Below are 18,778 nucleotides of genomic sequence, written 5' to 3'. Positions count from 1 at the left end.
AACTCTTCCATTAACATCCTGCATAGCTTTTTCGCACAAGCACGCCGGTGTGGTTTTTCCCATCCTCGCCAGGAGAAAGCGCAGCGTGTGCGGAGCTCACGAGCTCAAACACAGCGCCGCGCCAGTGAGGGCTGCTAACACCTGCTCGCGGTATTTTCGCTTGCAAAGAATTCTTTACGGCCCATTGGCGCTGAATAGGGAACTGCACTTAGGTAAGAAGGCATGGCTGCAGCATCTGTATCAGATGCTTTGAAAGCAGAATACATTCACCGTCTGCTTAAGCGAATTCTTGTGGTGAACAAAAGTCGTAGTTGATCACTGTGGTAACTTAGTAAGGCAAGCAAGGTGCGGCGTAGCTAACAGGCATTCTAGCTTAGGACAGACGATTGTATAGCAGACATAGAGCGACCGGGAGGGGATAACGAACGCGTACCTTGGACCCGACAGCTGCTCTGACGTGACGTCCTGTCCCACCTGGCCTATCGGCTCCGTAAACTCGCCGACCAAGGTGCGCTACGGTAAACGGAGCGGCAGTAAGCGCGTCCAGTGCGATGAATTTTAACAAACAGCGCTTCTCACGGCGAGGTCGTTTAAAGTTGTGTAAGCTTTTAATAAAAAGTGTTCGTTATGCGTAAGGCAGGTCTGAAACCTGAAACAGCGAGCGATGTTTTATCAACAGCGCATTTTTAAAAGAAGGTAATTTGGTCGGCCCTCTCTTTATGCAAAGAACAAATGGAGACGTTTTAGTTAAATGTTAACAATGGAAGCGCAAGGGGTCCCCCAAGAGGCAGCCGCTCCAGCTATGATATTACGATTGACGGGTGTGGTGACACGAGACGAGCAAAGCTGACGTCGGAGTTGTATTTGCATGACGCCCATTCCCTTTGTGTGCCGGTCGAAGGTCACTCTCGGGGCCGAAGGCTTCGACGATTTCATCCGCTTTGAAACGTCACGCGTCCCTCCCTCCCCCCACACACACCACCTTTCCATTTATTGGTGGCGGCTGCGAAACGCTGCTTGTATTTGCAGCATCGTGTTTCGCTAAAGTTTATCTGACTATTACATGATCGTTGTTTATTCATAACACGAAGTGGCTGTTATTGTACTCAGCGCACTAAACACCACAGCAACAAAAGCAGCTCATTCGGCCTTCGAATGCAATCCGCGCAAGCTACCTGTTAATACAGTGTGTTATTGTTTCTTTTTCGTATTATCAGAGCAACGTCACCGCGCTGACGGGGGGCACCCGCAGGTTTCGTGGAACTAGACTACTACGGCATTGCATCAATAAATAAAACAATGTCAGTGCACTGAAACGGCGTACCTTACTTGTGTACAATAGTTCCCAAAGTGCAAACCAGGGCGCAAGACTTTCTCCGGGCGGACTGCAGACATGGCGGCTATTTCGATTTAACTGCTTCTCCTCAACTACTCAACCAGTACAACATACTGAGGTGGCCCGATCGGTTAATTTTGTATCGGGATGGCGCTGGAAGACACCGGGTCAACTTCATCCTTCACATTAAGACAGCCTGCGTTCACATAAAAGGGCGAAAAATTTTTTTTTATTTTTTTATTTATTGTAGGGTTTAACGCGCCGACGCAACGCAGGCGATGAGGCGCGCCGTAGTGGAGGGCTCCGGATTAAATTTGACCACCTGGGGATCTTTAACGTGCGCCGAAATCTCGTACACACGGGCGTTTTTGCTTTTCGCCTCCATCAGAAAAGCGGCCGCCGCGGCCGGGAATCGAACCCGCGACCTCGTGCTCAGCAGCGCAACGCCTTAGCCACTGAGCGGCGAAAAATTCCCCTTGCTTCATAAGGACTAATTGGTAAATCAATAAAATAATCGATGAATCAATAAATTGTGCCGACAGTTCTGAGTTCCATCCCTTCCAACCTATAGAACCGCGAGTTATTTGCTTGTGTTGCTGTCTTCGGGAGCAGCTGCTAGTCTCTCAACTAGCTAGCTGCCTTGGTCGCGGCAGCGCGTAGAATTTCTAAGAATTTCGAAGCCTCACATCTGATGAGGTAAACGAGAATGTCTATATGTTGTGGTGGAATTGGGTGTGTTTTGAGTCCCTTTAAATAACTGCGATTTACTCAACACACTTTCGCGAACACTGAAGGTTTAAGCTTTATGTTTGACGTACCGGAGGTATACTTACAAGCGGCTGCGCTGTGTTGAATTGGAGGGTAGCAAGCTCATTTCAACTGCCTGGGCTTCCACAACGACAGTCGAAATCAACAACATGGGTGGTTTTCTGCATTCCGTGTCTGTTCAAAGTGCAACCCTCACTGCTGTGAATCGAAGCTGACATTACGACAGCTCACAAAGCCACTGACACCGAGCAACACTGCAGACACAGTGAAAATGGTAACGGCAAGACCAAATAACTCAAAATAACACCGCACAGTGTAAACAGGCTGCAGTAACAAGCTATGAGCGCGTGCCCCCGTATTCCCCTACTGTGCATTCGTTCTGTTCCCTAGGCTTCACGTACAAGATAACATACAATAACAAGTGCTACCATGAAGATATTTCAGTTGCAAAACCAACAGTACATACATGGCCCATGTCAATGTAAACATGGTGAGAAACACGGGCTAAGAACGCAATAACAGAACAGAAATAAAGTAGTGAAGATAGCACACGTATTGTATCAGGCTTTCTCTGCGCACAATTCAACTCTAACAGCATACTGAATTTCATGTAAAATGTAATTATGGGCGTGCCAGCTCGTTGCGGAATGCTCGAAGATTGCTTAAATATTTCAGCATGGTGCAAACCAGCAATGGGCTTCTCCGGGACTTCCACGCTGCCTGTGACGCCGGTTTACGAGAAATGTTAATATTTATTGTAGATCACCCCGTTTTCTTTGACCCGTGAGGCGAAATATAAACGACACCAGCGTTTTTAACAGCGAAGCTGTTTGGGGGCTCGCAATGTCCGGCAATGATGCCCTTCACGCCAGGCGAAGCTGATGCCCGTCACGCCAGGCGAAGGTGCCCCGCTGGGCCTACAGATGCCACCTCCCCGGCGTCGTCCATGCGCGATCTCGGCACGGGGTACTGGTCCACCTCCCTATATACGCACCGATAAACTACCAGACCTCAGTGGATGAGCTTCGAGTACGAACATACCCCGGCGAGTGGCGTTGTGAGCGACACCCGCCTCTCCGGGAGGTTTCCGCCAGCGTGCTGAAGTCGGCTCCGCAGTTTCAGCTGCTGCCCGCGACGTGGGTAGGTGCGGAGAGTTTGCTTTCGTGCTTGGTGTCACTGTCCTTTTTTCTCTCAACTACAAATTAGTTTTTGTGAAAAAATACTTTTGGGCTGTCGTCCTTTTTATTTTATTTTTATTGGCTGTTAACCTGCCATCGCTTAGCTAGAGCGGGTTTTGTTATCCGCCTTTCTTGCTGTTTTTCTTGTGAAGAACACGGAATAAATAAATGAAATACTAAAGGCGTGGAAGCGTAGAAATGGCTTTGTTTTTTTGTTTTTTTTGCATTTTCCCGCCATCCGAGTCCCGCCCACTGCGCTCTGGCATCGAACCGGTTACCATGTGCGTAGCAACCGACGAAATGTGCAACGCTGCCACCGATTGGCGCACCTTTCCGTTTGACTTGAGATTGATTACAAAGGAAATCCGCTGCGGCGATTTCTGCTCAACGCCTCCTCTATTCTGTTGCGCCTCGATCAGCGCCTTTTCGACAGTACTTACTACTGATAAAAATGAAAAACTGACTCTGACCGAGAAAATTCATAAAAACAAACACAAAACGAATTTGACGCTGACTCCAACCAGGAAAGTTTGTTAAAGCAGTTCCACTAGACGTGAAGGCTGTCAGGTGCGGAGCAGTGACTTGCCAGAGGGGCTGTGGCGCCCTCCCTTAGCTAGTTTTAGTATCAGCTTGGCGTTGATACCGAAAGTAGCAAAGAGAGGGCGCTGCGACTCCCTAAAAACCTTTATAAATTGACGCGAATAGAGTTTTCATTATTTCGTGGTAATTAATGCGTTAATTGGTATTTCTTCCTCACTTTATCTTACACTGTACTTATTTGCGGCCTAGCAACGGCCGCCTTCATGAGAAACGCGCAGCGCAAGAACACCTTGCTTATGAGTAACGTGCGCCTGTGTATTGCAATGAGATTGAAATCGGCTGCGTAATGCGAGGGGCTCAGTTTCGATCACGACCAGGGGATGCGGTGATATTTTTCAACCCTCTGTTTGGGTCTGTGGCGCCGCGTGACTATAGATAGCGTGACCACGGACGAGCTACGACGAGAAGCCGGGCTACGAAAGTGGTCCGTACGTAAAAGGATGACAAAATAAAACCGACCAGCCGGACAATAATTAAAAATTGACTCTTACGAGGAAAGTTTGTAAAAACAAAACAAATCCAACCCGAAAGGCTTTCTTCGTACTCTCGATTTCCGTAGCTACACCTGTTGATCCCCTCCTGCTGAACAAAAACGACTGAAAGAGGAGCACATCAATCGAAGTACAGCCGCTCCAATTCACCGCTGCACTCCGGGCCCCCGCGCCCTTTTACCCGCCGCGCAGGGGCAACGCAGCCGGCGGAGAGCTGGTAGGTATTTCCGTTACGTGCCGCGGGCGGCTCGCTTCGGAGCGGCGCTCGTCTATCCGAGGCCTTCCTACCCTCCCTCCCGCGACGACTCTCTGCTAACGCGCTCGCCGTTTATTTTTTTATGCCTTTACGAGAGACAACGGGCGACAACTGCGTCGCTGCCGCAGCCGCCGCCAGCCATCTGCGGCCTGCAGCGACGAGACGTAGACTTGCTGTGCCCCAACCTGTGCGCTCCGACGACGCGGAGTCACGGGATCCGATTTCGGACATTCTTTTTCCCCCACACCGGACACCTTTGTTTCCGGCCGATCTCGCACCTTTCGGCCGTTGCTGAGTGACTGATTCACAATCGTATTGCTCGCGAGGCCAACGCGCAACAGGTGAGTACTGCTGTTCCCTCCTATCTGACATGGTGTCCAGCCTTATCAGCCTGAAGCGATTGCGCGGCTGTGGTGAATTCTGTGCGCATGACACGCAGCTTAATTTGCTTAACCCCTCACCGTCGCGATTAGTAACTAGTGTTATCGATTCGCGCTGTTCCTGAGGGCTTCTAGAAATTACGACAGGCTGCATTTTATCGATATGTTGTGAGCAACCAGATGTAGTGAAGCAACTAGATTTCCTCGGAGTGTTGTGTGCTTTGTTGAAATCGCGCGCGCTGTCGTGAGTTAAATGAAAGGATTCGCGATGCGGGACTGAAACCCAACTGCAGTAGTCAGCCTCACAGAGCGTAACATGATAAGGACCGAAGCTTGGTGGTTGTACACGTATCGTCCACTTGAAAACGCTGATATGCTGGAAGCGTTTGTTCTGTCGTCCAAGTGCGCAGTTACCGTACCTCGGACTCTCGGAAGATGTCAGTCCTTAATTAAGGAGGTTACAGCCAGCGCGTTTCGAAGTAGCTGGGCCTACAATTTTGTGGGAAAGGCTGTGGCGGGTGTGGTTGATTTTGTCATTAGCGTGGTTCGAAACAATAAGAAAGTTGTGTGCGATGTCGGCGTGGCTTTGCAGATATTACAGAAACAATACTATCTGCAAAACACCTTGTGGAAAGGAACGCGCGATCTCTGCGTATCAAAGGAGGGCGATATATTTTCCCAATACTAAGCTATTGCTGGGCGAATTCCGGTCCGCTTTTTCAGTATCCTGAGTAAAAACATCATACATGTGATGTCTTGCACACGGCAGAAAGCGCTAAAATTTTCGTCTTTTTTGTTGCCACAGAATTGCGGCGGAAAGATTCCACCTTTCTGCGAGCAGAATTCTGTCTTCGACTCGATATTGTCTTCCGAAGTAAGCCGTTGCAGTCAATACTAAACAGGAGAGGATGCTTTATACGGCGTTTAAGCACTTCGGGGAATTTGTTGTTGCGGAAGTGACGTCATGTTGCAAGAGGCTGCAATGCCATGTGCTAGGCATTCTGTTATCTCATACCCCGCACAGTTGTCTGCCGACCCGTGTCTGTAATTCCATCTGCAGGCAGCCGTTCTCTTACTGCGGTGATTCACCTGTTGTCAGGGCTCCGCTCCACGTGGCCAGCACAGGTGCACTATTTTATGGCCAAAGGCTATTATGTGGATCCAAACGTAGCGCTAGGCGACATGGTACACGTGCGGTTGCATTCAGAAACCGCCAGCTGCGGAAAGGGCACAACTGGACAGATGAGGATGTGGGCGGTCACTGCTCACGGGGGCGAGTCGCCACGTGGCGCAGCTGTTGTGGAGAGGAGGAAAGCCCCTATCGCGTCGCGCTGCGCTCCATATAAGGTGGCCATGTCACGTGGCCATGACAGAAAGCGCCGTCTACTGGACGGTTTTCTCGCGGCTGATCTTTGTAGTTGGTAAACGCTACCGAAGAAAAATCCGAGGCGGAGGCTACTGTTTGATTTTAGGGTTTAACGCGCCGACGCAACCCAGGCGATGAGGCGCGCCGAAGTGGACGGCTACGGATTAATTTTGACCACCCGGGGATCTTTAACGTGCGCCGAAATCTCGTACACACGGGCGTTTTTACTTTTCGCCTCCATCAGAAAGGCGGCCGCCGCGGTCAGGAATCGAACCCGCGTCCTCACGCTCAGCAGCACAACGCCTTAGCCACTAAGCCACCGCGGCGGGTCACTTGAAGGTTTTCTCGCTGCTGATTTTTGTAGTTTGTAAACGCTACCGAAGAAAAATCCGAGGCGAAGGCAACGAGTGAGAGGCATGTTCACACGAACATAATTCACGGCGGGTTCGTGGAAAGTCTTAAGTTGGGGAAATTAGGACACTTGAGAGCAGTATCGCGTGATGCTGGACCTCACCGACTTTCGCCATTACATCTTTCTAAGGGGATTAGATACACCGGAAATACTTTTATATTTTGAACATACCTTGGCGACCCTCGTGGGTGTTTGGCATCAAATTATCTTAAATGACTATTACTGATTTTGTTGTTTTTTATTACCATTCTCTAGCGACACTTTTTAGAAGCCGAAGCTAAGGTGACGTTAGCGCTCTAGAACACGCTTCTGCTACACGGCGGCTGTCAACGAGAAGTATGCATAAACTAACTATCCTGCCTACTAGTATCTATGTTAAGGTTCCTGCAGGCACAACCGTTTAGTGCAAAATGAAGCTTTCGAATCTCAGGAAAAAGTTTCACTACAAGGGTAAAAGCATTATTTTAATTAAAAATACACATCCAGTTAGTTTTAACGAAAACGGAATAAAAAACACCGCAGAAACGTAAAAGAAAATTCGTCGCAAAAAAAAGTGATACTTCGCAAAAAACAATATTTATATTTATACAAAAAATTATATTTCTTTTTTCTTCCTCTTTTTTTATCTTGTTTACAACTGGTTTTCCTCATTGATGTATACGCCAACTACAAACACAATCAGTGATCACGCCGGCGCTCACGCGTCACATGTGCCCGGACGTGTACGCCAGTGACGTGTGTAGTGTGTGCGGGCAACATCGCGCAACTCTGGCCCACATTCTGTGGGACTGTGCAGTGCACCCCGTGGAAGCTGCCGACCTCTACGGTCGGCTGCCGGACACCATAACGAGTGCCGTATATTCGACGGACCTGGCCGCACAAACTCTAGCCGTCCAGCAGCTCGAGGCTGCTCTCGCCAGGCAGAAGCGGAGCGAGTCGCAGACGGGGGGGAAAGGGACGAACTCCCGAGTACCTTTCGCGCACCGCTCACGCCGACGCCGGCGGGGCCTAGTCCCGAAGACGTCGTGAACGTGGGTGGGATGTGGAGGCTCTGCGCATCCCGACCTCCCACTCCCTGCTGGCCATAAATAAAGTCTCTCTCTCTCTCTCTCTCTCTCTAAACAAACCACTCCTGCTTGGGCCGCCCAAGGCCTGCAGTATTGTATAAATAAATAAAAATAAAATAGGCTTTCACGTGCCGCCCAAGACACGTGGCGCACGAAGCCGGAGAAAAATTATAAAGAGTGCAAAAACCAATCGCATAAAATCAACACCATCACAAAGGTATATCTAATCCAACGGCGTCACTGGGTTGACTAAAGAAAACGCAAAGCAAAAGACAATGCCCGCATTCAAAATGGCGTCACAGATAGGCATAATAAAAGCACAACAAAACAAAATATAAGCCAGTTCTTCCCCTTGTCTCTGGTGGCAAACACAACAAAAACACGCACATAAACTCCGCTCTGTCGGTGCAACTGCTGCATTCAACTGGCTTAAACCGCGCAGATCCGCTCCCCTCCCATAGGTCACCTGAATGGAAAGCCCGAACAACGATTCTACTATGAATGCTAAACACTAAAAGTAACAATTTTCCAGTTAGGATCCTGTTTCGGTCCATACTTCTTTCTGCGCATTCAGTGGCATTACATCACATTCCCTGTTGGCTGATTCCCTCGGAACAAGATGGCGCCCTTTGTGCCGAGCTCATTTACGTTCTGGGAAAAAAAATGAAGGGCGGAGAGGGAGGGAGGGAGGGAGGGAGAGAGAGAGAGAGAGAGAGAGAGAGAGAGAGAGAGAGAGAGATAGAGAGAGAGAGAAATGCTGGCCCTCATCATTTGTCTCTGAACAAAGAAACCAACCCTTGTCGTCCAACTACAGCCGAAAGATCTCATCAACCAGAGGCGTGCTTTATCGTTAAAAACAAAAATTCATACGGCCTTTAGCGTCTTTTTAAATAAGGTTATTGTCCAGGAGACAAGTGTGCTTTTTTTTTCTATGCCTTGCAACTGTTTTGCTAAGCGTACCAGCGTATACACGTTCAGCAAGCGCGAACGGTGATCTTGAAGGCAGTCTTGAATTTTGGCACCCGTGCTGCCTGCTAACAGTCCTCCGTTTCCGTCACTCACTGCAGCCTTGCGAGTCATGGTAAATAACTTAGGATTACCCCAGTCCCCATAATGCTGAGCACGCATTAGAAGTCTCCGCGCGTACATTTTCTGCATTTCAAATGTCGCAGTACGAGGCGCTCTCTTCAAGCTACTCTCATCCCACACGGTTACGGCACTTTGGGGAGCATGCGTCACGAAACAACGCATGCGGAAGGGGCATCCGCTTCAAAGAACGCTGTTGCTGACGTCACGCGAATTCATCGCCGCTGGTGACATTTAACGGAAACAAAATACCCCTCAGCCGAAATAAATCCCAGACGGCAGCTAAGCCAATGTGAGCGCTTTTTTTTTTTTTTTTTCCACATGAACCGCCTCTATCACGCTTCTTTCTTGAATTGTGTGATGGAATTTCAAGGCGGGAAACAGAGCAACAAGACAGTCTGCACGCGTTAAAAGTAGCAGGAGCGATATTTTAACATTGTTATGCTTACGCAACATTGGCATCAACAACAGAGCGGAAAGGCAATGTTTTGGGTCCTAAATACGTGTGCCACTTCTGGCGTCACCGCATCCTCTTTTCCTCTACTTCTTGCTCTTCAGTTGAATGTTCCGGAACCTCGCGGCGCAGTGACTTCACCATGCATAACCAACTTGTTCCCCTTTTCGTGTATAGGAACGCAGAGGGATCGGTGTGTGAAACTGCCTGTCTTGAAGGTCGTGCAGGCAATCACCGTTGACCTTTTCAGTGCGTGTTCGTCCTGGTGAACAATAACGACAATAACACTCTTTATTCAAACATTCGATCTCACATTCGCAAGGCCTACCAGGGTAATTTGGGGCTCGCGGGGCAATGCCCGAAAGTTGTAAGCGTCATCGTAGGAATGCGGCGTAGACAAAACAGAAAGAAGTAATGTGCAAAGAAACGTGCAGTTGAGTACTAAGTGTCCAATTATTTTTCCCAACGTGCACGACCTGTGTGGAAGCTCACCCACTAGGGTAAATTATTTGGTCACAATGACCGGCGCTTGCGTACAGCGTTCATCAGTTTAGTGGTCGTAAATATCGCCTTTGTAGCGTGATTATCCAAGTCTCCCTATTAGCGTGCGTTAGCATGCATGCCATCTGCTGCCTGGGCTGGCAGCATGCTGGTAATGTCGGAAAAAATGCGGTACTGGACCCCTCGATTTATCGTGCCGGACATCCGCCGCGCTGCACGGGAAACGACACGGCCTTCGATCTGCACGTAAGCTGCTAAGGCGCTGCCGTCCGAAAAAGTTTTCGGACTTCCCGCTGGACAATCCGGACTCGTAGATAGAAGGGGCCAGCTCGCGCGACGTTCTCTTTTCAATTCGTCCCGACTCATTATGGCTATTTGTTGTACCCAGACTGGCTTTACTAATGCAGCTTGTGTAGCGCGCCGTCGTACCGGGCCGACACTTGGTGAAGTAGGGTCGGGTAAAAGAAATGTCCCCACTAATACCACCCTGTTGCTTTACTCGCTCCATTTCGGCATACGGCCTTGATCAATCGACTCAAAGGACACGGCTCAAACCTTGTGGTGTTCATTTTTAGAGCTTGAAGAGCTCCCTGTACCCATGATCCTCTTGTGGACAGCTGTTGTATATAACGCATACTAACAGCCGGCTCATGTCACTGCCTGGGCCTCATGTCGCCTAATGCCTGCCGAGATTTTCGATTTCTTCATAGGGGTTCTCTGTTGTGCTAATTTAATTAACAGCAAAACTAGATATTCACACTCTTTAAATTCGTTTAACATGGGCTTCCACCCGCCGCCGTGGCTCAGTGGCTACGGCACTGGGCTGCTGAGCACGAAGACGAGGGTTCGAAAATGCTGCCAGCATTCCTGTTAACATAAAATGGCGCAAAATGACTGGAATACGAATGACAAAGTGGAACAGGAACGAATCAACACGCGCATACAAGTGGTTGAGATGCTAAGTGCACACACCAACCGCAGATTTTACTTCTACTGAAGTATGCATTAATAAATCAGGTTTTAATGTGCACACCTGTACTTTAGCTGGTTCCCTTTGTTAGTACGCGCTTCGTTATATCTTCACCCCAAGTTTACAGACGGCCTTGTAAGCTTTTACTTTTGGAACCCTCCAGCGCAGGATGCTAGGTATCATGGCACCTAGTATTGACCAATGAATCAAATGTTATCGCCATATAAAACAATCGGCATCATGTTTCTAACACCGCGTACTGCGCATATTCACACAGCCCTAGCATGAATCGCGTCGGTGCCACTAACCGCAAGTTTTAGGATTCTTTCGAGATCGACAGGCCATGGGACATTTTTGACATTCTGATCGACGACTCACCCACTAATCAAGAATGTTTTCAGTGCAGCGGTGTACACTGCGCTATCTAAAACATTCCTGTTGAAGGCCCAACGAACCCCTTCCTACGTGCACCTGCCGGTTGAAGAAACTGACCATTTTCGGTTAAAATATTTTTGCAAGAACGTTTTGGAACTTTTATTGACTTTCTTCTGTTAAGGCTAAAAACGTTGCACCGTAGTTACAGCCAAACTCGGTTATTTTCACTTCAGTTAAAACGATGAGTTTTAGAAATGCCAACTGCACTGCTCCAGTCTTGTAAGTGCATGTCGCCAGGGAGCAGATTTCCAAGAACGCTGTTCCCGCAATCAAAATTAAATTCTCTACTTTAAGTCATTCGAGCTGTGGATGTTTGTAAATGGATCAAAGCATAGCACGCATGCGCGCATCCGACGCTTGAACACCCGGAAGGAGAGAAATTAACCCGTCCTGCGAGTTTTGTTTTTCCCGCCACCGCACTTTGCGTGACGACCATAGGAAAGGTGATTTTGAAAGGGAGCTAGTACGTCAAAGGCAGCACCTGTCTCAGCCTCTTATCACACAACATATAGCAGGTCGCTCGGCTCGCGCTATCTACCTGCGGCTGTTTAGTACCTTCTTCGCGGTATTATATCAACAGGAAAACAAGCCTGTTATCAGCAGTGCAGTGTTTTGTCAATCCAATGGCTCCTCCCTTCACAACAGCTTTCTTTTTCTCGTTTTATTAAAGCGTCAGGAAAATAAAGTCATTATCTACAGTACACAAATGATACCACGTTTTCTTCATGTTGCTTTGATACCGTGAAAAAGGGCTAAGCCCGTTGACATGTTTGAGCGCTTACAGGTGAATGTATTCGTGTTGACAGGGGCGGGTTGATTCTGAGGCCACGGTGAAATTTCGGTGTCCGAGTGCAACCGCTGGCACCCGCCGAGATAAGCGACGTTGGTCTGCCATCGTTCTGACGGATCTTCAAAAACACCCCACTTAGAGTCTTCCGGAGAACACAATCCCGCTGGCAGTTTGCGTTCCAGGTGGTTACGGCTCTGACGTTTGTCGTCGGAGTGACGTCACAGCGACTGCAATTTAGGGTGCATTATCCGTGCGAACCTTGCTCTGCGATTGCTCTAAGCTTACTCGGATATTTTACTTCCGGTGCAATTCAAGGGAACAAATTGCCTATGCCAGTTGACCTCGAAAGAAGGAAGTCAGGGTTCACTGTACGGGCTAGCAGCGATTTTCAGCGTCATGAATGATTCATCAGAACGCGTAAGCAGAAGTTTCCGTCATGACCCGTACCCATGTGTAGTGTTGTATAACGTGGTACCGATGCTGGTAGCGTAGTGAGAGATCGATTTTGACCTAATCAATCATTGCAGCTTCTTGACCGATCCCCCCGATAACACATTACCATCCGATAAGCGATGGAGGTGTGGTTGAGGTGTGGCACCAGTATTGTGGATGGTACTTCTGAAATTAAAACAAGCTTCGTCAAAGCATGACATCGTCCTTCTACCCTTTCTGCCGATAAACACGCTAATTACAACCACTACGGATAGTTTACAAAAGGCTCATATTTAGCCTTAATCAAAGGTCGTCGCTGTAGCTTCGCATATTTGTTGTAGAGTTTAGGCTTAAAATCAGCCTTAGCATTAGGTGTGCCTAACTCCGAGCCTAAGAATTTGCCAAGCAATGTCACACTTACTTCACATCAAGCTGCGGGTATATGTTAACGTCGTTAGACCTCCAAACGTAACATTGAGGCTAACATCCGGCTGTCGCATGCGCAATGGTGACTTCAAGCTGCCGCATTACCGCCGTTCGCAGCCAACGGGGAATTTCTATGAGAAGTTTGCTGGCTACACACAACCAATTTATTTATTTATTTATTTAGTATTTAGTTATTTAGTTAGTTAGTTAGTTACATATTTCTAGCACAAGTGTCAGGCTTTCAGCAGGAGTTGGTGAACATACGTGCAACATCAAGAACATTTGATTGATTGTAAGGTTTAACGCGCCGACGCAACGCAGGCGATGAGGTGCGCCGTAGTGGAGGGATTAATTTTGACCACATGGGGATCTTTAACGTGCGCCGAAATCTCGTACACACGGGCGTTTTTTGGCTTTCGCCACATCAAGAACATTTACCCTATAACAATGCGGAGATAGAGTTCAATTGACAATTAAACGAACAATAGTAATGTGCTGTTCGATACCTAGATACGTATAAATACACTTGTATGTACGTAGCAGCGAAGTGCAAGGGATTCGGTAATGATAAACATATGATTGATTGTAGGGTATAACGCGCCGACGCAACGCAGGCGATGAGGCGCGCCGTAGTGGAGGGCTCCGGATTAATTTTGACCACCTGGGGATCTTTAACGTGCGCCGAAATCCCGTACACACGGGCGTTTTTGCTTTTCGCCTCCATCAGAAAAGCGGCCGCCGCGGCCGGGAATCGAACCCGCGACCTCGTGCTCAGCAGCGTAACGCCTTAGCCACTGAACCACCGCGGCGGGTTGATAAACATATGAATAATACAAAAGAAGGAACACGACGCACTGGTTGCGAAAAGAGGTTGCACCGAAATGCGCAACATGTTTTACCGTAGTATGAACCGAAAAAAATTACGACGAATTTTTGTGGAAGTTTTCTGGCTACGCACAGCCAATAGAAATTTTGATGAAAGGTTTCTGGCCACATGCAGCCAACGGGAATTTGGATGGCAGTTATCGGCACAGGCATCTGGAGAAGCCGCCCTTTTCGCTAACTGAGCAGAGTAATGCGTGCGTGATGCTCAAGCATTAAAAAACCAATATTCCATACACACAAACAGCAAAATATCGTAACGACTAATAAAATCCAATTACAACTTGATGCTTTGTCAGTAATATAACCCACAGTATACGCGTGCAATGCATAATTTATACTACGACCTTAGGTCGACGTCCTTCGAAAGATGAGAATTAAAAGCCCTAAAGCGCAGGTCCCGGTGCGAATGCTTTCGCCCAGTTCCTGAGAGTGTATAGCAATGAACGAGTGCAGCTGTGAATTCATGAACGTGTTCAGAACATCGGGTCAATGAACCTCGAAAAGTGTAACGGACTCATTATTCGGTACTGCTTGCAAATACCGACTGGAAACAGGCAAAGAACATATGGGAAACCTACTCCTATGTACAACCGCAGACGCAGCAAGCCAGGGTTTAGAGGTTTAGGCGTTCGTTGCTCAGCGGCGGACACTTATGCGTCCGATAACTCCGGTTTTCGCATTGCATATGGGGATGTCTTCCGGCAGCCAAACCGGTTCTGGAAGCGGTAGACGCGTGCGCAGTCGCATCCTTTTCCGCTCATGTGTTTCGCCCTTAATAGACGATTTCAAAATCTTCTTCTACACTACCTTATATGTTCCTAATTCAACGTCCCCTTTCTGTTTCTTCTCCACATCAAACGCACGCAGGATCGTCCGGCCATGGCGGCTCCGAGCGACAAGCAGCACCTGATCCGCGCCCGAGTCCGCTACCCCGCGTACCTCAACTTCATCCTGTTCGCCGGAACCATGTCAGCCTGTTTGGGAGTCGTGCTGTGCTCCTACCACCTGGTGTACGCCGCCGACCCCATCATCTGGATCACGGGCCTGGGCGCCTTCGGCGTGGGCGTCGCCCTGGCCCTCCTGGCCCTGGGTCTCCTGGCCGCCTCCCTGATGCGGCGCCAGACGCTCGAGGCCTCCTGGGTGCCCCAGAGCGTGTCGCCCTACGAGGAGGACTTCGGCACCGACTACTACTTCGACGACCCGGACCACGCGGGCCGCGTCTACCGGCCGACGACGTACGCGGCGCCGAAGTTGCTCGTGTCCAATCCGCTGGCGGCCCCTGTGGCGGCCAGCATGTACCGGCTAGTGTACGGGGCTGACCCCAAGTGAATGCCCACGCGGGCGTGGCTGGACGTACGGAGGACGTTTCTGGGACAACAGTATACGGCGGTGTACGGTTCGTTGAACTGAGGGTGCCTGCACTCCAACCTTTTTTTCCAATGATGGAGGTACCCTCGTCGGGTACCCTCGACACTGGTACCCTCGGCACTGAGTGGCACTGGCGTGATTTCCTCCATCACACACAGCTCATTGAAAATCGCCGCCATGTCGTAAGAGCAGCCACATGCAATCTTCTCCTAAGTGTTCTGGACTTGAAAATATCTCTGTCCTAGCCCCATCGAAATGTACGTTTATATGTTCAGGTATTTCATCGACGAATTGTTTCTTTATTGAAAGGCTCTCGTTGTTGAAAGAAGATACCGCCTCTGGATCCGACGAGGGACGTTGGGGAATGGGAAGAAGTGTACGCCCATCAGGGAAAACATGTTTCTCCATCCAAACCCTTGTCCAAGCACTCAGCATTTCGTTTTCTTTTTTTTATTCCCACGATATTTTGCAATTATCCAATGCCTTACCGCCAATTCGTGTGCTGTTGCTGGCCTGAACGAAAGAACTGCATCTTCTTTTATAAAACAGGGTGGCCACCCCTGAAGTTGACTGGAGTGTTTAACGCGCCGACGCAACGCAGGCGACGAGGCGCGCCGTAGTGGAGGGCTCCGGATTAATTTTGACCACCTGGGGATCTTTTAACGTTCGCCTAAATCTCGCACACACGGGCGTTTTTGGTTTTCGCCTCCATCAGAAAAGCTGCCTCCGCGCCCGGGAATAGAATCCGCGTCCTTGTGCTCCGCAGCACAACGCCATAGCCACTCAGCCACCATGGCGGGTAGCCATCCCTGAAGTACCTCATTGCTAGTTTTTTTTAAATAGGCTGGGTGGGCCTCAGATATCAACTGTTCGCCAGCTATCGACAATGGCTCCTTCTTTTCTTTTTTTTTTTTTTTTTTTGCGGCGACGTCCCTTAGGGGCTGGGTCTATTGGCGTCTTCTGTTGTCGTCGTCATCGTAATCGCCGTCTCATGTAGTCACGGTACTAAAACACCGGAACACTAGTTTACGCCTCGCACTAGACAGTTTCGTGCTTCAAAGAAAAGAGACTTTTACAGCAAAGCTGTATACCTCTACCCTAAACGGTTTCACATCTGTTGGCAAAACCACCAAGACGCCAAGAATACACTTATAAACTGCATGCTTCGCCCTTCCCCAGGTTTCACGTTTGTGGAGATGGCCTGGGATTCCTCTCCCCTTTCCCCTTTCCTGCATCGTTACTTCAATAAAGTTTTTTTTCCCCTTTTTTAATTTGGATAGCCGTGCAAAAGACACACCTGCCCTGTATGTATACAACTCGGGCGTAGTGAGGGCAAGCAGTGTAGATATTCCTTACACGAATGATGCAAGTTATGCACGTACTAAGCAAACAGATGAGCAAGACAAACGGCATTTCTGATACCATGGAAAGCACACGTATCCAATTAAAGGTGACGAAAAATAGTTCGTTATAATCGATAATTCTGTATACATAGAAAATACCTAATTCATACGAAACAATATCGATGAGGTCGTTCGAGCGATTTAGTTTAATAAATACTTTTAAATTGGCGTATTCATGGGAGGTTCATTCGTATTCATAGTTGGCACAGGACCGAGGCAGTTGGAGAATAATGGGAGAGTCCTTTGCCCTGCAGTGGGCTTAGATAGGCTGGTGATGATGATGATGGTACTTTTAAATATTGGAGGTCGCCCAAAATTTGTCCGACTGTACATGCGCAGACCATAAGCCAAGTGTTCAGTGGTATTCATAACAATTGCTTTCTACCTCGTTCGTATCTCCTTTTCTTTGTCCTTTGAGCAACGTATAGGGAATCCGGTGTTCGCTGCATTCGCACATGACTCTGCTTCTGCGCTCTTAATTTGTTTCCCAAGGAAACATCACAGGCTAGCATCGCTAGGCAACTCTTACCTCTTAGGCAACCTGAACTACCTTCGGCATTTGTTGAATGGAAAAGCCACCGTTCTTCCCCTGCCGCCAAACTCCCGGGCATGAAAAAAAAATCAGTCGTAGCGAGGCGATTTCTGTCCGTTGAAGCGCCGTAGTTGGAGTTGTACGCTCACGAATTTCTACCAGAGCCTTCATTGAGTGTTTATTCTTCTGTTGTTGTGTCTCAGAACGTCGATCGTTACACATGAGCGGACTGGAAGGTTTCCTGGGTAGAAGATAGACTTTTAAGACGCGGGAATCATCACAAACAAAAAGTCTTTTTTTTTTTCATTAAACCTCGTTTTGGCAAATACATATTTCATTACTCTGTGCGATAGCCCACAGATCGATATCTTTTCGAATGAACTGACCATACTGATACGATGTCTTTTTAAGTGCAGAGCACGTTATGGGCTCGCTTTGTCGTTTCAACTCGCTAACGGTCGATGCGACTGCCGGAATCGGGCGGCGCAGCGAGATAACTGATGACCCAAGTAAAGCCTCCTGTACCATTGTCAGGGAGTCACGCTGAGGCTTCGAAAACCACGCGGTTTAAATAGTCATAACCGTTCAAGCCTCGTGAACCACTGGCGCTTGTCATACATCTCCCCGTTGTTTACCGCAAAGAAAACTGCAGGTACATTTCAGGCAATATCTGTATATAACCAGCAGCCGCCGCGTTCATTTAGTTAGGAACGCTCGTTGGGTTTGGTTTTTACGATAGTAAGCGAAAAAAGCGGCCGCGCAAGAAAAAAAATGACGCGATCGAAATGACGCAGAAAGGCTCCAGCCGCACAAGAAAAAAAATGGCGCGTTCGAAATGGCGCAAAACAGCTCCAGCATACGAAATTAAAGTAAGCGCAAAAAGAACAGAACTCCCGCTGTCGCAGTTTCAGGCAGCGGCGCGCGAGCACTGCGAAGGCGGGAAATTTGAAATGCAGCAGTGAGCGGATAACGGCGCTGCAGCCCATTATGGCGAATCACTACTCTGCACTTCCGACAGCTTTCACGTTGAGTGGAACGGCTTTAATTTTTTTCATTAAACCTCGTTTTGACAAACCCCCATTCCATTAACCTGCGCGATAGTGCAAAGATCGATATCTTCCCGAATCAACTGTCCGTACTGATACGATGTCTTTTTTTTTTCTGGTACCAACATTGTAGCGGAATACGAAACACGTCAAAACTGCGCCGTTAGCCGCGCAGCTTCCAGATTCTTGTACATGAAGTCAATATGCTGTTCACGTATTCACACCTGGAGCCCCACATGATGTGAGTATGTTCGCCAAAGGCACGTGTGACTTCAAAGGGGACCTTGTGCTTAGAGAATTTGCCGTAGATTTTTTGCGTATGTTTATAGTTTTCGCGCAGTGAAAAATATGTTCAATAAACCTATTTATTCGAATCGCCTTTAGCGTTCCTTTTTTTACATAAAGTTGCCCGTTCGCCAACGCATAAATGTGGGCTATAGTTGGTCCGAACTGTGAAACATGGTTAAGTAGCGAAGTATAAACGGGACAACCAAGAAGAGACCGCACAGGACTAGCGCTGGACGTCAACTCAAATTTTCACCACACACATGAGAAGATATACCGGAACGGCGCATGCGTGACCATGGCCAGAGCAA

The 18,778-nt window shown here is 48.5% G+C and overlaps 1 protein-coding gene across 1 annotated transcript; it reads left to right on the top strand.

Annotated features, from left to right (window-relative positions):
* The first annotated feature begins 4,695 nt into the window (after positions 1-4,695).
* Positions 4,696-18,556, top strand: LOC144137888 (uncharacterized). The gene is made up of 2 exons (XM_077669903.1): positions 4,696-4,970; positions 14,701-18,556. The coding sequence occupies exon 2, from the start codon at positions 14,713-14,715 to the stop codon at positions 15,160-15,162; it is 450 nt and encodes a 149-aa protein (XP_077526029.1). The 5' UTR covers positions 4,696-4,970; positions 14,701-14,712; the 3' UTR covers positions 15,163-18,556.
* Positions 18,557-18,778: the final 222 nt, after the last annotated feature.

The sequence above is a fragment of the Haemaphysalis longicornis genome, unplaced genomic scaffold, assembly GCF_048455015.1.
Source record: "Haemaphysalis longicornis isolate Haplotype H1 unplaced genomic scaffold, Haemaphysalis longicornis Haplotype H1 scaffold_5, whole genome shotgun sequence".
Lineage (NCBI taxonomy): Eukaryota > Metazoa > Arthropoda > Arachnida > Ixodida > Ixodidae > Haemaphysalis > Haemaphysalis longicornis.
The sequence above is the reverse complement of the archived record's forward strand: the minus strand, read 5'-3'. Positions and strand labels throughout refer to the sequence as shown.